The sequence below is a fragment of the Podarcis cretensis genome, assembly GCF_951804945.1.
Source record: "Podarcis cretensis genome assembly, chromosome: 11".
In the NCBI taxonomy this organism is placed as follows: domain Eukaryota; kingdom Metazoa; phylum Chordata; class Lepidosauria; order Squamata; family Lacertidae; genus Podarcis; species Podarcis cretensis.
The window spans coordinates 37,766,605-37,789,086 of record NC_137180.1 but is presented as its reverse complement, the minus strand read 5'-3'; the positions used below and the strand labels follow the sequence as shown (position 1 = coordinate 37,789,086).

General features: G+C 40.2%; 1 protein-coding gene across 3 annotated transcripts in view; it reads left to right on the top strand.

Moving 5' to 3' along the window:
• LHFPL2 (LHFPL tetraspan subfamily member 2) overlaps positions 1 to 22,209 on the top strand; it is a 121,921-nt gene extending 99,712 nt beyond the window's left edge. For all 3 annotated transcript variants that reach the window (XM_079995839.1, XM_079995838.1, XM_079995840.1), the window contains exons 3-4: positions 6,832 to 7,608; positions 17,207 to 22,209. In XM_079995839.1, coding sequence (XP_079851965.1) covers positions 7,179 to 7,608; positions 17,207 to 17,463 — 687 coding nt within the window. In that variant the 5' untranslated portion in view covers positions 6,832 to 7,178 and the 3' untranslated portion in view covers positions 17,464 to 22,209. The remainder of the gene's footprint in view (positions 1 to 6,831; positions 7,609 to 17,206) is intronic.
• Positions 22,210 to 22,482: the final 273 nt, after the last annotated feature.

Here is a 22,482-nt window from a genome sequence, read left to right as displayed (position 1 = left end):
GCAAAATCTTTGCCAAAATCTTTTTACTGCCCCCACACAGTAGGAAGGTGTTAAAGAGCCCTTTGCCTGGGCCTCATCCTGTGTAGGATTGAATAGGGTCAGCATTACTGACTGTTCTGGTCTACAGGTTGTAGTCAATGCTAGTGCTATTCAGAGTAGACCCATTGAAACAAATGGACCTAAGTAATGCCTATCAGTTTCATGGGTCTACTCTTAAATAGGACTTGTTCAGTTAAAATTAGGGGCCCATTTATAAGTGTAGTTATCAGCAAAAGGTATAATTTACCTGCTTCTTATCCTCTCCTGCATTTAGTGGAATACTGAGATCTGCAGTGGAGACCAGAAAGAGAATGCTGGTAAATAAAACAAGAGGAGATCTATTCTGAAAAGACTGAGATGTCAGAATTTTGATTAATACTCATATCTGTTTTTTTAAAGCATGTATGGAAAATACATTTGAAGCATGTTCAATGAGACAGGAAATAGCAGCAGTTACAGCCAAATGCACTAGTATCCATTATCTAGTTTGCTCTTCCTCTGCATAGAATAAGCTATAGGAACATCTCAGTAGGAGGCGTAATGGAAATGAGAGCTTAGCCAAGTTGTCCTAAGCTGGGTGGAAGCCTCCTATTTTTTTCATGAGCGCAACCAACATAAGTTCGTATGTGTGTCTTTAAATGGCAATAATTTAAAACCATCAGCATCTAAATAGCCACTACCTCTGTTATTCATCGCTCAAAGCATTCTCAGAATGTGGTAGATCCACTAATGAATAACAGCTCATGGAACCAGTGCCAAGGCTCTAGCAGCCCTTCCTCCTTTTAGACATCAAGATGTTAACCTTGTGTTTGGTAAACAAAAGATATACAAACCCCTCTGCATGATTTCACTGCAGACTGAATTGAGCAGGAGAAGAAAAGGACTTGCTGTGCCTGCAGCTGCTGCTTTCTTTCCTCTCTCTCTCTCTCTCTCTCTCTCTCTCTCTCTCTCTCTCTCAAAGGTCCCGTTTCAGCTGCCTGTGTGGCCCTCACTTCAGCTGTTTATTTTAGTTGAGCCAAAAGGCACTTTTCTAAAGATGATTCATTAGTTAATAAAACAGGGGAGACTGCAAAGTTTAGGGGACTTGTGATACACATTCAGGCTTGTGCTTTCTTTCAATAGAAAATAGAATCGTAGAATTTGTGCTTCTAGAAGGGGATGAAAGCCTTCTAGTTATCCCTCTTCCCCTTGCAATAGAGGCCAGATTTCTTCATATCCCAAATAACCTTAAGGATATTAGCCTACTACATCCTTCTAATTACCATATGCTCTAAATGGAGAGCAGGAAGGATGACTGGATCTTCTGCCAAGCAGGGAACTTGAGTAAAACAAACACGGATGGCTTAAGCAGACAATCTGTACTAACACCGTAGGCCCTACAGTAAAAGAGTGTCATGGTGGGACCTCCAGGATTAGCAACCAGTCTAATCTGAAGGTAATTCCTGTTCCAACTATGTCAATCCAAAACTCGGAATTCAGCCTCTATATCAGTGTTTGGTTTTTGTTTGTTTGTTTTTGCAGTTATATATCATGCTTTGTGATGCAAAACACAGGGCAAGAAAGCTCCTCCAGAAGCTCAGAAGCTCTAATGTTCAGAAGTATGTGTACTTTGCACTAAAATGAATAAAAATTCTGTGTGAGTAAATTAAGGGGAAAGTGCATATGTTTGCTTATATTTTGTTCCTTTAAATACAGTGGTACCTCGTTCTGGAGGTCCGTACTTAACCTGAAACTGTTCTTAACCTGAAGCACCACTTTAGCTAATGGGGCCTCCTGCTGCCACTGCGCTGCCCGAGCCCGATTTCTGTTCTTATCCTGAAACAAAGTTCTTAACCTGAAGCACTATTTCTGGGTTAGTGGAGTGTGTAACCTGAAGCGTATGTAACCCGAGGTACGACTGTACATACATACAGACAGTACATACATACATACTGCTTCTCATTGGGTGCGGGAAACACTAAATGCTTGTCCCTAACCTCTGGGAAACTGATTGGTTCCCCTTTGCCAGTGTCTGAAATTTCACCAGTTGTCACCCACAGACTTTGAAGTCTGCACTGCAGTCATAAGGGCTAGAAAATCTTGAGGTTACTGTGGCAAAAGAAATGCCTTTTGTGTGCCTTCTTGGTGAACACTTAAGGGTGTTAATGCGCATAGGAGTAGTCACAGTTTTGTGTGATTTCCACTCTTGTGTCCTGAGGAGAGAGAAAAAAACAAATTACTAGGATGAGGGCATTTATCACAGTGATAGGCCACACGATTCAGGTCCTTCAGCATCTCCAAGTGGACTGGGTTGGAGGAGACCCCTCCCTAGCACCATCTCTGATCCCATGTTTTGGACTACAGTTTCCACCATCCTTGATCACTGGCCATGTTGGCTTGGACTGATGGCAGTTCTGGTCGAACAGCATGAGGAGGGCACCACGTTGGCTATCATTGAGAATGGCTGCCTATCACAGTGAAAAGAATTGCTAGTATCAGGCAGTTCCATGAAATCTTTTATTATTCTTAGCAAAACATTTGGTGCTCATTCTGCTCTGTGGAAATGTAAGTGTGAACTGTTGTCAGCTATAAAACCTTTAAAAGGAAACCGTGCAAAGAATAATAGAGAATAATTCAGTTTATGTTGGATAAACTATTCAACACATTGTTAATCCTAGGTTTTCATGATTTCATGCAGTGGTTGCCATTTCTGAATTAGCTGTTACTGAATGTCTCCCATAGACTCTAGATTGTTGATGAAATTGATAACTGGGGAAAGTTGTCTCACAACTCCAATTAAATGCCTTTTATCATTTTCATATAGAAAAACAACTTTCTTTGTGGAATGACTGCCCCTAGTATTCATGAAATGTAAAAAATCTAGACAACACTGGGATTTTATTCAGGACAGGATTTTGCCTGAAAGGGAAAGTATACTCCTTTATTCTCCATGGATTATGACACTCATAAAAAGGACATTTTGGAAAATAAGAAGCTCTGCCATGGATTATAAACTGGTTGAAACAGCCAAGCTAATTAGCTAGCTTTCACCACAACATAAGGCTAACAGATGATATATTGAAAGTTCCATTGAATTGATTGGGACTTGCTTCTAAATAAGCATGCATGCAGTTGCACTGATAATAAGGATGACAATAATAATTTCCCTATTGATAGTGATCATCACTGTGCTAATGTTGACTGTATTGATACAAATGCTACTGTTAGTAATGCTGTGTAAGAGGAAACGAGGAATCAATTTGCAGGGAATATAGCATCATGTCATGCCTTAGCTGGATACAATCCAGTGTTCTTTTGAAAAGTCTCGTCTGTGTTTGTAATGCAATAGATGGTATTTGATATAGATTAGGATATAAATCCAGGGGACCACATGGCTGCCCGGATGGTTGTTTCTGTCAACCCTTAGACCAGCCTTCCCTTCCTTGGTTCCCTGTATATATTTTGTACCACAGCTCACAATTAGCCCCACTTAGCATAGTCAAAGCTCAGGGATGATGGGAGTTTAGGACTGAAATATTTAGAGGGCACAAGATTGGGGAAGGCTGTCTTCCCCTAGAGTGAGGTAGAGGTTTTAACGCTTTATTTCCTGTTATGGTCCTAATTTGGATCAGAGACCCATTAGCTCCAGAGTTTTGAAATCTCCTCCCCACCACCCATGGTCTCAGTCCAGATTCCCCCTGCACTGAAGATTTGTGCTTTAATAAGAACAAAAACCCTGCACTTAAGGGTACAGATAAGGAACTAATATTACCATCTACTTTGAATGAGTGTATGACCCACTAGGAAATATTTCCTTGTGCTTTGCCTCTGCATGACTCCACCAGCTACAGCCTGTCTGTTGAACCCACTTGCCTGCAGGCAGGCTAGGAATTGTAGATAAGAATGGTGTCTATTCTCATTTTAATGCAAATCTACCTAATTCACATTTCCAGTGCATAAAATGAAACTCAGCTGTCTATGAAATTTGCAATTCAAATTTTGGGATGCAAGTTTTCAACTAAAAATGCATATTAAAATGTGCATACTAGTGAACATAATGCATAAAAATGCATTACGTTGGGGAAAATGGTGTGCAGAAGGTTACAAAGGTTAGTATATTAGGAGACCTTTTGTTTCTTTTCTTTCTTAAAAAAAATTGCATACTTGATACAGAAATAGGGCAAACCAAATTTAACAGGAAAAATGAGATAATGACAGAAATCAGAGCTGCCTAGTTTACACCATCCCTTAGCCAGATCTGTGTGCTGTCACAGCAAGAATGACCTGAGTAGAAATGATGGTTTTAGCGTACACTGCTAGACGCATAACTGGAAAATGCAGGGGGATCAATTTTTTCTTTGGCACCACCTGAGGATCTCATCTCACATGATTGTGGCATAGGGGTAGGGAATATTGCGTGTGCATTCTGCTCCTGGGGCTCAGTGCGGTGCTGGCAGTTCCGTGCATCCAGCCTCTGCGTGGTTTTGGCTTGTGCACCCTGTTTTTTGCACACTAGATGGGAGCTGAACCATATCTGGAAGCTTTGAACTTTGTTATCCTTGTGCTGCTCATAATAGATGATTCATGCTTTTATTACTTTTCCTTTCGGCATTCCGATGACATCCACACCTTGCAAAGTCAGTATGAACCTTGCTTTTTCCTGTGAACAATTTCTCTGCAGAAACTGTTCAGGTTATTCTTCTTATACCAAACCAAGTTCAGTAGCTGTGTAAGTGTTTCTCTTCCAAACTAACAACTTGTTCCAATCCATGTTGAAAATATTAATTGCCTTGCTTCCTGAGCAAGAGTTAAACTCTTCACCTCCTTTTTATAGCATGGGCAGTGTCAAAAGAAACTATTATTACAGTTCCTTCCTTCCGGTGTATTATTGAAATGGGGCATGCTGAGAGAATTTGCTGTTTTGGCAGCTGATACGTTATCTCCCAGCTTTTGCTATTTACAGAGGGTGTGTTTGCACCACATGCCCATCAGTCTGCCTGACGATAACACTGCTTGTCCTTTAATTTCTGCCAGAAGTCAAGTTGTGAACTGAATTAGCTCTTTGCTTACTCTCTTTGAGTGTACCAGAGGTTGGGACATTTAATTCCCTTTTAGAATTAAGAAAAAACACCAATCATCTCCCTAATGAAGCTTCACTTTCCGTCATCTGTTATAAAATTAACTGGTGCCTATATTAAACCAACCTTTTTTGGTTCCTCTCTACATAGGGTAAGAACATCCATCCACCAAGTCATATAAGATCAGCCTTCCCCAACGTTGCACTCTCCAGATTTTATTGGTCTACAGCTTCCATCAGCCCCAGCCACCATCGCCAATGTTCAGAAATAATAAGAGTTGTAGTTTGACAACATATAGAGGGCCACAGATTAGGGAAAACTGATGTAGAGCATGCCGCCTTTTTAGTATTTGGTGGTGGATGGTGCACACAATTTTACTAGATCCTTGTGGCAAACCTCTGAATGATTTGTTGTGATGAAATCCCCTTGCATGGTTTCTGCTTAAAGAGCAACTACAGCTTACTTATTTAAATTACACTTCTCCCCTCTCTTGCTCAAGGAGTTCAGAGTGGTCTCAGGTGGTCTCCAATTCAGGTAATTTACAGGGCCTAAACATACTTTGTAACTTCAGTGGCAGAAATGCATCTTCTGCCCTCTGGTTTGCTCAAGTGCACCAGGCTTTATTCTGTAGTGCAGACAAAATTAACTATTCCCTCTACGTCCATTGTTACGTTATGTCCTACTCTACCACACGAAGCTGTCCAGATGATAAGATAAAACTTTCAAGGTCCTTCTATAACAATGGTTCCCAAACGTTTCCCCCCATGGACCGCTTGGAAATTATTGATGATCCACTTAATGATTTTCCTGCCTCTTGTAGAAATTGCAATGCACTGGATGCTGTATGAGTTTTGATTGCTTCTTTTATTTCTTATATTTTTATTGCGTTGCAATTTGTATTCTCAGACATGCCATGAAGTACCTGAATGATGGTTATGGACCACTGTTGGTTCATGGACCACAGTTTGGGAACCCGTGTCCTATAGGTTGTCCCACCTTCAAAGGTCAGATCAATGGTGGCGAAAGGGGACTCTTCAGCTCTAGCCACCCAGTCTGTGGAATGCTTTCCCCAGGGAGGCTTCCCTGGCACAAACTCTCATCCTTCCAGTGCCAGAGGAAGATATTTCCATTCACCCCAACTTCTGCACCATTAGATCAAGTTTATTTTCTCTGGTGCTCTCTGTTGATTTTTATTTTTGTACAGTTTCTATTTTTGTCTTTAAATATTGATCATAAGCCAACCTAGAATTTGTCAAGCCTAAATAAAATACTCTGTTAAAGCCACAGAAAAACCTTCTGATTGAACTATGCCTTTGTGCTCATAGACGAGGCAATTCAGTCTTTTTATTTTCATTCAATCTTCCTTAACCTGGACAGCTACCACTGGCGTGTAATTTCCGAGGAGGAGTTTGAATGGATGGGTGTGCTTGGGAGTTTCTGTGAAACTTGTAAAGCTTTTGACAAACAACTGGTAAATCGGATGGTGTGGAACTGATACTGTAAGTACAGGCGCTGCCTCAGGAGATTAATAACCCTGCTGAGGTTAAAAACTGGGAAAGCCTCCAGCAGACTGCATTTGACAAGCCCATGTTAAAACTATTAGATGTTGATTTAGATATTTGCTTAAAAACTTGGATTGTTCACAAAAACCGTGGGGGTATAGTTAAAACATTTTTTTCTCCCTTCAGGGCTAACATTCTCTCCCCCCACACCCTTCTTCTTTTCTCTCTTTTAGGTATGTGATGTCAAACCAGTAGGCTGTTCTCTGGAGCCTCCCACACACTATTGTAACGTCATGTGCCAGTATGAATATTATTAACACAGACACACATACTTCAGTGCTCTGCAACGGAAGAGGAGGAAAGAGAAACTAAACCTTCAGAATCAATGAATGGACTGCCTGCAAAATGTTGCTTATCTAACTTCTGCTGAGAATACCTCCCATTTCTGCTACTGGAGAAGAGCTGAGCGGAAACAGGATCATACCCACCCCCCATTAATTTCCATTCATATATACTTATCCCTTTTTATCTTGGATTTCAGGCTCTGAACTGCTTTGGCTGCAGGCACTTGGACAGCAATATGTGTCATGTCATTGTCACTTGCCGCTCAATGCTGTGGACGCTCCTGAGTATTGTTGTGGCATTTGCAGAGCTCATAGCCTTCATGAGTGCTGATTGGCTGATTGGCAAGGCAAAACCTGGGAATTCTGAGGGCATGGACAATGGAATGGGAGGATCGCTGGAGCCGTTTCGTCCAACCTTAGGGATCTACGGACGTTGCATCAGACTCTCACACATGAAATCATCGATGCCCGACACGCTTTGTGGCCCTTATGCTGAAAACTTCAATGAGATTGCCAGTGGATTCTGGCAGGCGACAGCTATTTTCCTTGCCGCTGGGATCATGATACTCTGTGCTGTTGCATTTGTATCTGTTTTCACCATGTGTGTACAGAGCATTATGAAGAAAAGTATTTTTAATGTCTGTGGGCTGCTACAAGGGATTGCAGGTAAGTGTATGAAAAGGCAAAAAGTGAAACATATTGGATATGTTTGTGGTATGTGGATAAGGATGCATTCTCAACAAGATTTTCTTTCTGCTAAATGTAAAGACCTGTTCAAGTAGTTTAGCCTCCAGAAGACTGCATTTAACAAGCCCATGTTATAATTCAGGAATATGGTCAGGGTAAAACTTAATAGCTAAAGTTTCCTTTATAGCTAGCAGGTGTTCTGGATATTTCTCAGAAGAATGACTATGTTGCAGTTTACTTTAAAGTACCAATATCTTTTCTGCACTGTGAGAAGCTGTTTAGATACCCTCAGACCCTCCTCCTTAACGTGACACATAGTTTGAATCAGCAAATATGATTTGTCATAATTATAATAATATGTTTTATACTTCACCTATCTGACTGGGTTGCCCCAGCCACTCTGGGCAGCTTCCAACAAGAATACAGAGGGGGGGGGATCACATCAAGCATTAAAAGCTTCCTGAAACAGGGCTGCCTTCAGATGTTGACAAAAAATTATATAGTTGTTTAACTCTTTGACATTTGATGGTAGGTTGTTCAACAGGGTGAGTGTGACTGCCGAAAATGCCTTCTGCCTGTTTGTACATTGAGGGAACCACCAGAAGGCCCTTAGAGGTAGCCCTCAGTGTCTGGGCTGAACGATGGGGTGGAGACGCTCCTTCAGTTATACAGGGCTAAAGCTGAAGTTATACTACTCATAGTTCTAGAAACCACCATTTCATCTTTGATTCCAGTCCTTAGCTGTGTGACTAGCACAAAATGGCAAACTGATTTGTCTCAAACCAGGAAGCAAGGAAAGTTATCATAAGGTGTGAGGGGAGGGAGGGTACGGGGAAGGTTGTTATTTTCCATTTATTGCATTTATAAACCCTACCTTTTCTCTGAAGAGCTCTTAAATACATTATGTATGAACCAGCAGTTCATATCTTTCCTCACCACCATCCTTTTTCTCATAAGAGAATCCTAAACAAACCAGATAAGAAAATGGTGGGTCAGCCACAAACCATTATAATCAGAGAATGAACCACTTCTGTATCTGAACCCTTTTGGTTGTACTTTCGTTCTGAAACAAACAAACAAACAAAACTACAACTAATGTGAATATCATCCGTAGATGGAAAGCAACCAATCTTTAAAAATTTAATTCCTTGTAAATTATGTTATGGCTACAGAATTAGTAATCTCGAAATGACTCTTTACTGAGTTCACTGATGCTTTGTCATGGCAGTGCTATTGCACCTGGAATGTTGCCAGTGTTCTGCTGATGACGTTTAACAGTCACGATGCACAAGTTTCTTAATTCTTGCTCTTGCAAAGTGCTTAAGCAAATGGTTCAAGTAGTCTGCCAGCTTGGCTGTAAACAGATAGGACTATTAAAATATTCCCTCACAGCTGGATTGAAGCCTAGCCTAAATACATCCATGAAGTTTTATTTTTCAGAGTTGTTTCTGTAAAGTGCAAATATTTTGCAGAAGTAGACCTGGTTTTGATTGGTTTTTTTATGTGTACTTGGGACACAGATGGTACTCTTTTTCTTATCACCTTACATTTCCAACAGCTGTCAAAGCATAAGCACTTTCAATCATTTAGAATATTCTTGATTAACAAGGCAAACTTATACATATTTACTCAGAAATCCAGTGCTGTATGCAGAGTTCTCACACATCAAGACTTCACTTTCCTCTTTGCACCCAATGCACCCCCAAAATCTGCTCCAGAAGTTCCCCTAAACCTCTGGAACAGATTTTGAGAGTGAGTAACGGGGAAGAGGAAAGAAGGGACAATTCCTTTGCACAGGGGGAATGGTGGTGTGGGATATAGCATAGCTCAATATCCAAACAAAAACCAAAACCAAAGTGCTGGACCAACAAGCACAAAAAACCCCTCTGCAGTGCCACAAATCCAACTTAACGGTGTAATGTTGGAAAATGTCAATGACTTTTCCTACCTGGGCAATTATCTTTCCACAAGGGCCAACATTGATGCCGAAATCCAGCATCACCTGAGCTCTGCGAGCGCAGCTTTCTCCCGACTGTAGTGCCAAGTGTTTGAAGACTGGGAAATTCACAGGGAAACCCAAATGCTCGTTTACAACCAACTTTACTGTACTCTTGCAAAACAAAGACCACTTATAAACACCATATCCAACTCCTCAAAATATTCCATCAACGAATTATACATCACTTGGGAAGACAGACAAACTAATGTCAGTGTACTGGAAGAAGAAAATATCACCAGTGTCAAAGCAATGATTCTTCAACATCAACTTCATTGGACTGGTCATGTTGTTCGGGTGTCTGATTATTGTCTTCCAAAGCAACTACTCTATTCCCAACTTAAGAATGGAAGGTGAAATACTGGTGGACAATAAAAGAGTTTTAAAGGTGTTCCCAAGGCAAATCTTTAAAAATGTAGTATGAACACTGACAATTGGGAAACACTGGCCTGCAGGCGCTCCAATTGGAGAACAGCCTTTACCAAAGGTGTCATGGGTTTTGAAGACAAAAGGGAGAAATGAGCTAAGAGGAAGGCACGCTTGGCAAACCCTCACTGTGATCAGCTACTGCCCGGAAACCTATGTCCCCACTGTGGAAGGATGTGTGCGTGCAAAATTGGCCTCCACAGTCACTTAAGGCTCACTGTTAAGACTGTTTTCATGGAAGACAATCTTACTCAGCTACAAGTGATCACCAAAGAAGAAGAAGATTAAGTCCAGTGATAATTACCTAGTAAGGATTACTGCCCAGGTTATCTTTAAAATCTCAAAGAAATTACGATGATTAATATTTAATCTTTTTCCTGGAATTTGTGGGAAGAAGAAAACTACACAAGTTGTTGAATTTCTGACCAGTTTTGTGGGCTGTGACTTAAATGGTGCGTAAAATGAAGATTACAGAATGTCCTTCTAAGGATTTAGTCCAAGACCTTCATCTGCATGAGCATGTAGGTCTGCCAAGTCACAGTGAGCCCACACACATCTTAGGCCAAGGAGCTTTTTAGTCTGTCTGCAAATAATCTGTCTTCTGATTAAAAGGTTCCTTTTGGGATTCCTGTTATCCTCCAGTGCTCACAGTTCCTTTCTGTTCATAAAGTGGGGAAGCAGCAATCTTCATTTTGTAAACATTTAGAAGCCATACTGTTAAGGAAAGAATAAGTCATCAGCTTCAAAGGGCCATAGACCAACACAACCATATCATTAGATCAGTAACTGCTGCTTGACAAACAAAAGGGGCTGGACAGGCGGTCATTTGTGCATCTTTTGCGAGTGCTGGAGCTATTTTTAAAAGGCTGTGAATTACTTGGAAAACCTGAGTTTGAGCAATTTTGTTCCTAAAATACTAACAGGGAATTAATTTTAAGTGGGTTGATTGTAATAATAGCTTCCTCTTTTCTGCCTGTAAATATCAGTAGTCTGTAGTATCCAGTTGGGTGTTTAGGGACTGGGTTTCAGAGGCACACTAAATGCATTTGCCCACATTCATCCCTTGCTACCCTTGGCTCTCTTTTTCCTCCCTCCATTTCTCTCTATATTATATTAGACTGTAAGTTCCTTGGGGGCACAAAGCTTAATATTTTTTGCCTATAAAACTCCAGAAGGTGCTACATATACTGAAAGAACTAAATACATATTAAATAATAACATGGGGTTGTTGTTGGTTTTTTTAAAAAAAAGGTTGTTTCCATGCTTATATTAATACTCTCAAAATATTTTCCAAATAGTTTCAAGTGCATATTTTGTGCGAAGTTTCCTCTTAGGTTTGTTTTTGGCGGGTTTTTTATTATTATTTTATTTTACCCATTAGTGCCAGCCCTTCTCCATTTCTGGGAAAATGCTGTTTGGTTTATAGTGGAAATCCTGACACTGTCTCAAGTACATTTGCACTTTGAACAGCATGGTACATGAGTTCCTGTATTCAGATGGCTGCATTCCAGCATGACTGCTGAAAGTTAAAGTTCGGGAAAAGACTTGGTGGGGGCAGGAGGAGGGGAGATGAGCCTAAGAGGAAAAGTGTGCTCATGCTAAGTATATGTGCTAATCAGGCATTGAAATATGGTAGAGCTGATTTCAAATAGTACAGGATAGTACATTAACAGTAACTATTTTAATTCCGTTACAGATTGAGGTTTTGCCTAGCAAAGTGGGCAGCTTAGAACCCCCTGTGCCTCTGAGCTTGCTTAGACTCCAGGCTGAGCAGTAGTCTGTGTAGTGTCATTGTATGATATGCACTTCAGTCTCTCTGTGACATACATAATGAACATGCCTTTATATGTAGCAGGAGATGAAGGGCCTGAGCTGATGAAAGCTGGCAGACAGCTCCTGAGAGGAGGCCATGATATTGCTTCTTCTTGTCGTTGCTCAATCAATTCCTCGTCATGCTTCCTCTGTCGCAGGGCTTTCTTCCCAAATCGTTTTTCTAGCCAAGTTGGTGATGCATCAGCCTCCTCTGCGTTCTTGGCAAGTCATCTGAAAGAGGAGTCAGATTAGGACTGAGACTCAACGCAATCCTAACAGTTTCCAGAAGAGGCAGGCTAGAAAACATTTCTAACCAGCCCTACTTAGGCACCTGCGTGGACGGATTGTCCTAGCTAATACGCTGTAGTAGAACAGTAATGGAGGAACACTCGGCAAGACAAATTGGAATGTTTCTTGAGTTTAGTTTCGGAATGGCTTTAGGAAAATGCTGCACAACATAGGATCAGCCAACAGGACAGCAACTAAAATTTACGGGAAAAGTAGCAGCTGCCCTAACCTTTTGGCAACACACTTTGCATGTGATTTTCATTTTTAGTCTGAGCAAAACTGAACTTGTATAGGTGATGGTCATGAAGACAATGTATGCCAAAATTTGTGAAGTTGTCTTCTCTTCTTTCCTTGTCTTCATCTGTGGGTTAACATTACAATCCTGACTACATTTACTCACAAGAAAATACCATTGATTTCAATAACGTTTAGCTTCAGTTAAACGTGCAATCTTATATGCATGTGCCTGGAAATAAGTATCATTGAACTAAATGGGGCATACTTGTGATTTTTCCTAGGATTGCACTATAAATCATCAGTGGATTGCAGTATTAACCTTTTTTAAAATATTTGAATGAGAAAAGAGGATAAAGGTCTGTCAAAAATCTGCTAGCAAAAGATAGGAGATAGATGTGAATAAGCTCTTTGCAGCAAACTGGTCCAGCATTATTGATATCCTTTTTGATAGACCTGATAATTATTTGAAAATCGCTAGTATACATGCAAAAGGAAGAATAACAGACTAATCATATGATTTTTGTGCTGCCCATGACTCACTGTATGTGGGTGTTTTTCGGGTTGGTGAAACCAAGAACCCAATTTCAGTACAGTAAAGTGCAACTGAATTAGGAAAGAGTCTGGAAAAACCCTGGTGTTGGCAACCAGTCCTTGCGACTTTTAGTTTCAGATCCTTCCAACACGTTTTGTCATTTTCTTTGGCTAGTTTGTCTTTTATAAGTATTAATTCAGGGAGCTGAACTTATTGAATATTTCCAGTCAGTTGCTGAAATCTAGGGCTGGATCTAGACACATCAAATACCGTATTTTTCGCCCTATAGGGCGCACCGGCCCATAGGACGCACCTCGTTTTTTTGGGGGGAAATGAATAAAAAAAAATTATTTTCCCCCCAGCCTGAGCTTCCCCTGACCCCAGCCCCCAGAACAGGCTGCTATCTGCAAGCCTTGCAAGCCTGGCGGCAACTCCCACCAGGCTCGCAAGGCTTGTGGACATCTGCGCAAAGCACGGGGCGCCCACCGGAGGGTGCTTCGGGCTGCAGGCTGCTGCCCGCAAGCCTTGCGAGCCCGCGGGAACTCCCGCTGGGCTCGCAAGGTTTGCGGATAGCTTCCTGAAGCCTGGAGAGCGAGAGGGGTTGGTGCGCACCTACGCCTCTCGCTCTCCAGGCTTCAGCGAAAGCCTGCATTCGCCCCATACACACATTTCCCCTTCATTTTTGGAGGGGAAAAAGTGCGTCCTATAGGGCAAAAAATACGGTAAGTGTTTCAGTTTAAAGCATTGTAAATTTAAACAGGAAAAATAGGTAGAAAATAACAGGGCTCCACATTGCCATCTGGTGGCACAATGTTATATCGCATATACAACACATATAAATTGCTTTTTCTTTACCAATCTAGCTGAATCCTAGGATTGGCTTGACTAAGTTACTGCATTTAAATAGATACCTATATCAAGTTTGCATTTTTAGGAATGGGTGTGTCACATGTATAGTAGGGTCCAAATACAGTATCTTGTCTATGACATTGAATGGATTCCCTTGGGAAATGGTGGACTCTCCTTCATTGGAGGTTTTTAGCAGAAATTGGATGGCCATCTGTTATGGATGCTTTAATTGGAGCCCCACATTGCAGATAAAAAAAGGTAAAGGACCCTTGACAGTTAAGTCCAGTCATGGACGACTTTGGGGTTGCGGCGCTCATCTCGCTTTACTGGCTTAGGGAGCCGACGTTTGTCCACAGACAGTTTTTCCAGGTCATGTGGCCAGCATGACTAAGCCGCTTCTGGCGAACCAGAGCAGTGCACGGAAACGCCATTTACCTTCCTGCCGGAGCGGTACCTATTTATCTACTTGCACTTTGACGTGCTTTTGAACTGCTAGGCATTGCAGGGGATTGGACTAAATGACCTTCCAGTTCTACAATTAAATGAAAAGAAAACAGACAAAATACTTTCTGAGCTGTTTTCTGTGTTTCCCCTTCATTTTAATAATGCAGCATGGTCCTTGCTTGTCTACAGCACTGACGCTCCATTGATCCCATTTGGCCAATTTCTGCCTTCTTCAGAGGCATTTTTGACAGGCAAACACCCCTTTGTTTCAGTAGGAAATGCAAGGGGGTCATTTCTGGATTTGCAGACAGCATTCAGCTTTGCCAGTATACTCTGCTGTTTAATGTGGCAGAACAACAACTGCACAAGAGACTGTCAGAACTAAATATCATGCTTCTGGCTTATCCAAACAAACAGCTGGGTAACCATGCTCTCTGAAGGAGTTGTTTCCAAGATCAGACCAGGGGGATCTGCTTTATGTTATTCCAAAGCTGCCACTGCTGCTGGTCTGGCATTGCTCAGATCCAGTGCAAGGCAGTCAGAGTGATGTGTGGCGCTGATGAATTTTTGTACTGAACTTTGAGTTCTTGGCTTTCAACAATGATGTTGTTCCTTATGTTCAGTGGCTATTAGCCCTGATAGCTAAGTGAAACTTCAGTGTTTAGAGGCAGTGCATATCTGAACACCAGATGTTAGGGCCAAACAATTGAAGAGGATTGTTGCCTTCAAGCCCTGCATATAAGGTTTCCTTAGACGTATCCAATTAACCACAGTTCTTGTTACATTCCTGGAGCTCCAAATAAAACCTTTGAAACCAAAATAAAAAGGCACATGACAATTAGCTACCTAAGCTAGAACTTAGCTGTTGCTACTGAACTCCCCTTTCTTCAAAATTATATGGACAACTTCTTTTTATTAATTTGTGTCTAGAGCACAATATACTTCTCTTTTTCCTTTCTGTTTTTGGAGAGATGGATTGTGTCTCTCTGCGTTAACTTTTCTTTAAGCTAATCCTTTTTTAGCTAATCACTTGGAAAGTAGAGGTGCCCCTCCAGATGTACCTCCGCAAAACTTAAATTGAACATCCTCTCCAAAGCTGCCTCCAGCCTCTGAGAGTCCAATTAAAGGCACCAAATTAATTAGCTACTCCATTTCTCCCCTACATTTGCACTGTACAAGACTTGCACAGGGATCATTAAATAGTAAGTAGGGGGTACCTCAATACTTAAGGATTGAAGGATTTGTAATTTCATGTTCTTCAATTAAATTACAGAGGCATACTAATTGAGTGGCAGATATAAAGGTGGAGAACAGAAAAAACTGGCTTCTTAAAATTTGTCTTTAGTGAATTTTTTGATTTACGGATAGAATGGATGCCTGGAGACACCTGTTTGATAAGTCTGTGCTAATAAGTTAATGCAACACACAGTAGTATCTTGTGGTATTTGCTAGCAAACATTTAAGTGTTTAAATCTTATTTACTCAGTTGTCTGATAAATGCATATATTGCAGAATGACAGAAGCCAATTTTTAAAAAGGAATCTGACTATGAGCACATAGCCTACATTTTAAGAAGCGATCTGTGCAGTGTTAACTAATTTTAGGTGAAAAAATGTGATAAAACGCACAGAGGTCCCTCCGCCAAAGCTGTCAGGTCCCTGGTAAACAGCAAGCCAGGATATCGCTATACCACAAGTTAAATCATCATCTCCTTTCCTCTGGGAAGTCAAGTTCTGGGGTCAGTTCACCAAGGTATAAGACAGATGTTTGGTGTGTACATACACCCCCAGAGGTTATGCTCAAGTTTTGTTTTCCTTTAACACGTGTGCATAAAACGTTTTCTGGTAAGAGAAGCTACACTTAGATTGGAGCAGTTTTAAAGCATCCTGGTTTTGATAGATAAAAGCCATTTCAAATGAAATTTTGGTGCTAAAAATTGTAATTTTCAAACTTCTGCTGTGTCAATAAATCTCCTATTCAGAAAAATGATGCTGTATAGCACACTGACAAAGGAACTTCTGATGACATCAGGAAGGGGATTTCTGGTGTTTAGTCTGTCACAGCTGGTGGGCTCAGAAGGATGAAAGCCCAGTTTATCCTGCCCAAGATGAAGCAATACTTTATAGTCTCAGTGACACAGGCATGCTGGCAAGGAACACTACACAATGTTTTTGGCTGTTCCTGACTCAGTACACAGAGAAATCCCCAATGTTAAGACTGGAACATAATTCACATATGGGGTTTTGCAACCAACCAAATGATAAAAGGCTACAGATAATCCAGGTTCTCTCTTTTTGTTTAAGAAATGCTTGTTAAAGGATTTACAGACGGGGTCTGATGCATTTTGAACCTTCTCATATGTCCAAGTGCAGCTTTATGTAATGTGGGATACTGGGATGTTTCTCTCAGCTGGCTGGCACTCTGTCCCAATAATTAAGAAACAGTAATGTGCTGGAGCATGTACAATCTTAATTGCCGTGAATGAGACAGAAACCAGCACTCACAGCTGTTCCTGCCCTCAAGATTTACTAAGAAACAAACCGATACTGGCTGTGATTTATAACTTAGAAAAAACTTCATCCTCGGTGGAGATGGGGAGGAATAATAGGAATATAGTTAATACTGTAAACATTTTCCAGTGTTGTCATTTGATTCATTTTACATGTGACTGTAATTTGTTTTAGCTGTTTTTAATGCTGAATTTAATGTTGCCGTAACCCACCCTAGGATCTGCTGGTGAAGGGCAAGTAATAAATTTAGTAATAATTCTCCATTTGGCCATGTCCTGCTGGGTTTGTATTACTGCATAGCAGCAACCACATTCAGGATGTCAAACTCATACCCACTGTTGCACTATACACAGTGCATTGCCTGTCGGTCTCTAAGCCTGCAGGCCAAGTGATTCTGCATTGTAGTTACTGAATCCTCTCCCCTTTGGTTTACAGTGATGTGTTTGCACTTTTGTTCTAACTACTCTTTCTTTTTCTTGGTAGGTCTCTTCCTTATCCTAGGCTTGATCTTATACCCTGCTGGCTGGGGTTGTCAGAAGGCAATAGACTATTGTGGACATTATGCTTCGGCTTATAAACTTGGTGACTGTTCGCTGGGCTGGGCTTTCTACACTGCAATTGGTGGCACTGTTCTGACATTCATCTGCGCAGTCTTCTCCGCCCAAGCGGAAATCGCCACCTCCAGTGACAAAGTACAGGAAGAAATTGAAGAAGGGAAAAGTCTTATCTGTCTCCTTTAATGACTCAAGAGAACCTTTACATGTCTCACCAGAATTGGCTTCTAAGTGGACTTCTAAATGAACTGATGCCAAGACACACACAAAAGCTTTTTGGAGCTCAAGCAGTATAGTGTCACTTAATAGGCATGGAGGAGGACTATCAGCAACATAAGAAGAAAATGTTACTTTGTCAGTTTCACAGCACCTGGCTGCAGTGGAAGGATGCTACAACATACAGCTGTTGGCTTCAAGTGTGTATGAACAGTGCCTAACGGTTTTGGAAATGCTCAGTTCTACTTGTATGTTCACCACTATGAAGGATTGCAGAGGAATCCTTGGAAGGATATTGCTGAATACAAGTCAATATGTTTCCACTATGTACAGAAAGATAATGTAACCAGGCTTCAAGTTCAAAGGTTTTAGATGTCACCTTGGTGCCATCCCCACAGCAGTTTCTTCGGGTTGCATTTAGAAAAGCTTATCTTGTTGAAATAGCACATGGGGGAAACTTGGGTACAGGAAATATGCAGGGATTCCAAATGAAGCTTGCAAGGAAGGGATTTTCATAGGCTGGGGCTTGTAAGCAATACTTTGCCCAGTAAACATGTGAAATAGGTTGCTGTAAGTCAGAACAAGTACAGTATACAGCAGCCACCAGAATGAAAGCTAAATTATTTTGGGCTCATAAGCACAGGTAGTACTAGCAATATGCGATTGATTTAGCTGTATAAATGTAGATAGGTGAAGCAAGTCTTAGGAAGTAGTAATGGTAGTACTTAGGCCCCAAAGGTGTACCTCCTAGTGGAAGTGTAGACCTTAATCCACCTTCAAGGACAGTAGCAAGCAGAGTACTGGTGCCCACAGGGTACCTCCAACGGCCTCTTCTCGCCATTCCAAGTACAGACTGCCATTGCGTTCATTTTGCCCGAGATTATGTGCCTAAAATAGCTGCATCATCACCTAAGGACAGACTCTATTAAGGTCTGGTGCTTTTGAAAGATCTTTTTACAGCTATATTGCACGCTGATGATTATAATCAGCTCAATGATTTTCCAGAGGTGATCTTTTTCTGCAAGAGAGTGCATACATACACTTCTGTAATTTTTCTACAAGCCTAAGAATTTTTGAAACCCATTAAAACAAAATATAATGGTACTGTCATAATGACGGGTTAACTGATGGCTAATATTCAGATGTTCATGTATCAGATTGGCCTTATTAACATTGATCTCTCATATTTTGCCTTTTGATAGGAATAACTTGCAGCAGTTGGAGGCCAAGATGCTAGACTAAAATTTTACATCAAAACCACTAATGATAACCACTTATGTCTACCATAGCTTCTAAAATTAAGAAAATTGAAATTTCCAGTAACAAGGAATGTATTTTAGAGTATCTACCCCTCTAACTCAGGTTTATTGTGCATGGCTGCTTCTTCTTTAACCACTGCTATAGTAAGTACTACAAAAATGAGTAACAACTGTGTACATACAAATTTTGTGGGGGTATTACCAACTATGCTGATATGTTCAGTACCAGCAGTGCTGATTAAGACACTATCTTGGACAACAAAAGTTTGCTTTCTTTTGCAGAGCTGCTGCTACTTCTTCCACAATTTCTCCTGTTCAAAAACGTGTGGACATTCCAATTAACAAGAGCATAAAAGGGTGATGCACCACCCACACACATTATGATTAATACAAACATGCATTAAGACTTTAGAAGTGTGATGGACAACAATAATTCTTCCTATAAAGATAGGGTCTTATAAAACAACCACCAACAACCAAGTTCACCTAACCTGAAAACCCAAACATTGTAAACACTGTCCCATCGTTTACAGAGTGGTAGATTACTTGCGACCCAAGCCAAATGCAGCCTACTTTTGTGTCTCTGCCAGGTGCTTAACAACCCTTGTTCATTTTTGTAGCTTTAAGCAGGAAGCACATAAAGAAAGGTTTGCAAGGTCCTAGTAACCAAAACACATAGTTGTGGACTATGCTTGGCTTGATAGGTCACAAACTACACAGGTCTGAGGAAGATTCTCTCATTCTGGAACATGGTGGGCTTCTCCTATTTAAAAGGGTTCCCTCTTAATGCACATGGAGTGTCCATGCTGATGTTCTTTAGTTTGCTCTCCTTTTTGGTACTGCAGCAGCAGCGAAAAACCTCTGGATTGAAATAGTGAGGTTCAATTAGAGCTAACCTTTTTAGACCAGAATGCATATTCAATAAGGACACAGGGCCAATGAAATATTTGTTTGGCAGAATCAATTTTATCACAGGATATGATCTTGGCACATTTCACATGGATACTTTTTATGTCTAAAGCTTCCTCTCCCCCCCCCCCCAATGAATATTGCTGTAATTATTATGGCTGTGATCCAGGTGTGTAGTTACTCCAAGTCAGAATATGCATTCTGTTTCCCCCTTTTAAAAATACAATTGCTCTCACAATTTTTCTTTAGATTTCCTTCTCCCCCAAATGGCAGTTTGGCTATAAGAGCCATAAGAGCTGTTAAAAAGAAGAGTGCTGGTTCAATAATTTGTTTCACATCTCTTCCCCATTTATTGTTAAGTTGCTCTTGCACTTAACCTCCATACTGATTTTTGAGATACAAACATTTGAAGGTAATTGAGAGATAACACTAAGATTTCTATCTCATTCTCTAGGGAAACTATCATGGGATTTCAAACTAACAGCTTCCAGCCTAGAATTGAAGTGGTAAAATCAGAAATTAATGTGTCTAGAGAGTGAGAGTGTGCACAGTTGAAATTAAAGCTTTTATGGAACAGATTAGTAGTAAACGGGGCTCTTGAAAAGTGTTTTAAGGAATTCATTGATGTAACAAATCATTATTTACTTGGTCTCTCACATTTCCAACTGCCCTTTTAGTAAGGGTTCCAAATGGGCATGCCAACTTTAGACAATACACTGTAGTGCTGCAGTGTTTAAAGCAAAAATTGTCATCTTAAAAAAGAGAAAGTTTCCCCCCACGTTGAATTGAACAGTTGGCAAGAACTTTGCAAATAGGTTTTTACTCCTGTTGGAAAGTAATAGAGAGAATGCTTCTAAGACACTTCCTATGACTCAGGTATGTATCTAAAACCAGCAGCTTTTTTGCTTTGTAAAAATAAATCACATGCACATATGATTGAGCAATGGATCAATCCTATGTGTTTTAGTCAATGATTTAAACAGGTAAAATATTTCTTTAGTTGTGCAATGATTAATATTTCAAAATCCAGTATGGTAGATGCAGCTTTAACCAACACTCAAGTGGCATTTGGTCTAGTTATAAATTCTAAATTCTAATGTACACGAGCCACAGAATTGCCGACTATAAGTGAAGTTTCTATAATAACATGGACTGGAAGCACAGTAACCTAGAAGTGTGTGCATTATGAAACTCAGGCCCTGGCAAATCTTACCACGTAATTGGGAAGTTTAAAATGTATTTAACATCACATCCTACTAAGATGATGCTTTACTGTGCTATTGCAGCTACCACCTAGCAAGAACTTGTATTTGTTGCTTACCTATAAAACACGGGTATGAATGGCTCCATGGTCAAAAACAAGCTGTGTCCTGCCCATCATGTATTGTAATAAGCTCTAAAGGGACAAGCATTTTCTCTGTTGGAGAGCTTTCCAGGAAGTCTGATCTCAGTAATATGCAGACACAATTCCTTATGTGAGGCTATATATTACAGTATTGTGGGAAGAGGGAGAGAACTCAAGGAAAATCTAGTTTAAACAAAATTTCCAATGGCATAGTTCAGCCCGTTCTTTTGCAAATAAGCACATCAGTAACCAAACACTGGCATTCCTTACATGGCATAATGCATCTTTCTTATGGTTGAAATATATCCTAGTTTTCATATAAACTTATATTTCATAAATTCCAAAAAATATTTCATAATTCCAAGAAAACTTACATCATGGTTGGTTTTGTCACTTTTACACCCATTGCTATCAACACAACTTTGTGTTTCCTTGGAGAGAAGCTTTATTGCCAGTCACAAGGTTTAAATCTATGTACAAGGAATCTTGAAAGTTTTCCAGACTACATCCTGTGGTTTAAGAAAGATTTTGTGTTTTACCTCTAAACAAACTGCAAGGACCCCTTTTTATAAAGTATTTTGCCTTCACAAGATGACATATATGTGAATGCTTCTTAGTGTGTGCTATATTAACTCAAGAAATTGTGTTTTAAACCTGTGTTCTAAACAGCTCAAAATGTGTAAACAAAACTTAACAAATTATTTCTTAAATAGCTGCGGCTGAATCATTTTTGTAAACATTTACTGTATTGTGTTATGTGCCACTGCTTTCCAGAGGGTAAAAATTTAAAGATTCACATGACGTGAGATGTGCAATAACAATAAGGAAAAAGAGAGGTTGAAAGGGACAAAAGTATTCCAAAGGCAAATACAGCTACACTAATTCTATTTCATATTTATCAGATGTCAACCATGTCCTGTAAAATCCCTCATTGGAATGAAGGTGGGGTTAACAATAATTGGAATGATGGATTTCCAGCATCTCCTGAACTCTGGGAAATCCAGGCCTACTTATTTATAGCCTAAATGTGAAGGATTGTTTAGCAATTAGCAAGCTCATCAACATAAAAGGAACAAGAGAGGAATGTTTGAAGCTCTATAGTCAGCTAAACATAGTAAAGGATGTTGTTGAGCTGTATTGCTAATTTAATTTGTCTACAATATAGTAATTTCTTTGCCTAATAAACAGTTATTAACCCTTTAAGTTTTCTGAGAAATCATTTCTGATTTTGACAAGCCTGATATTACTAGTTTGGGAGCATACAGTTGTTGTTTTTAAAGTTTGGTTTAATCTGTATTTCTTAGAAATTTAAATTGTATTAATATTGATGTGTTTGCCACCCAGTGCTCAATGGAAGAAGGTGAGGAATATAAATCCAATTCCTTAATAATTCCTGAAAGACACACAAGCCAAGTTATCCATGCAACAGGAGAGGAACTACAAGAATGAGATTGCCATTGGTTTCTGATTGAATGC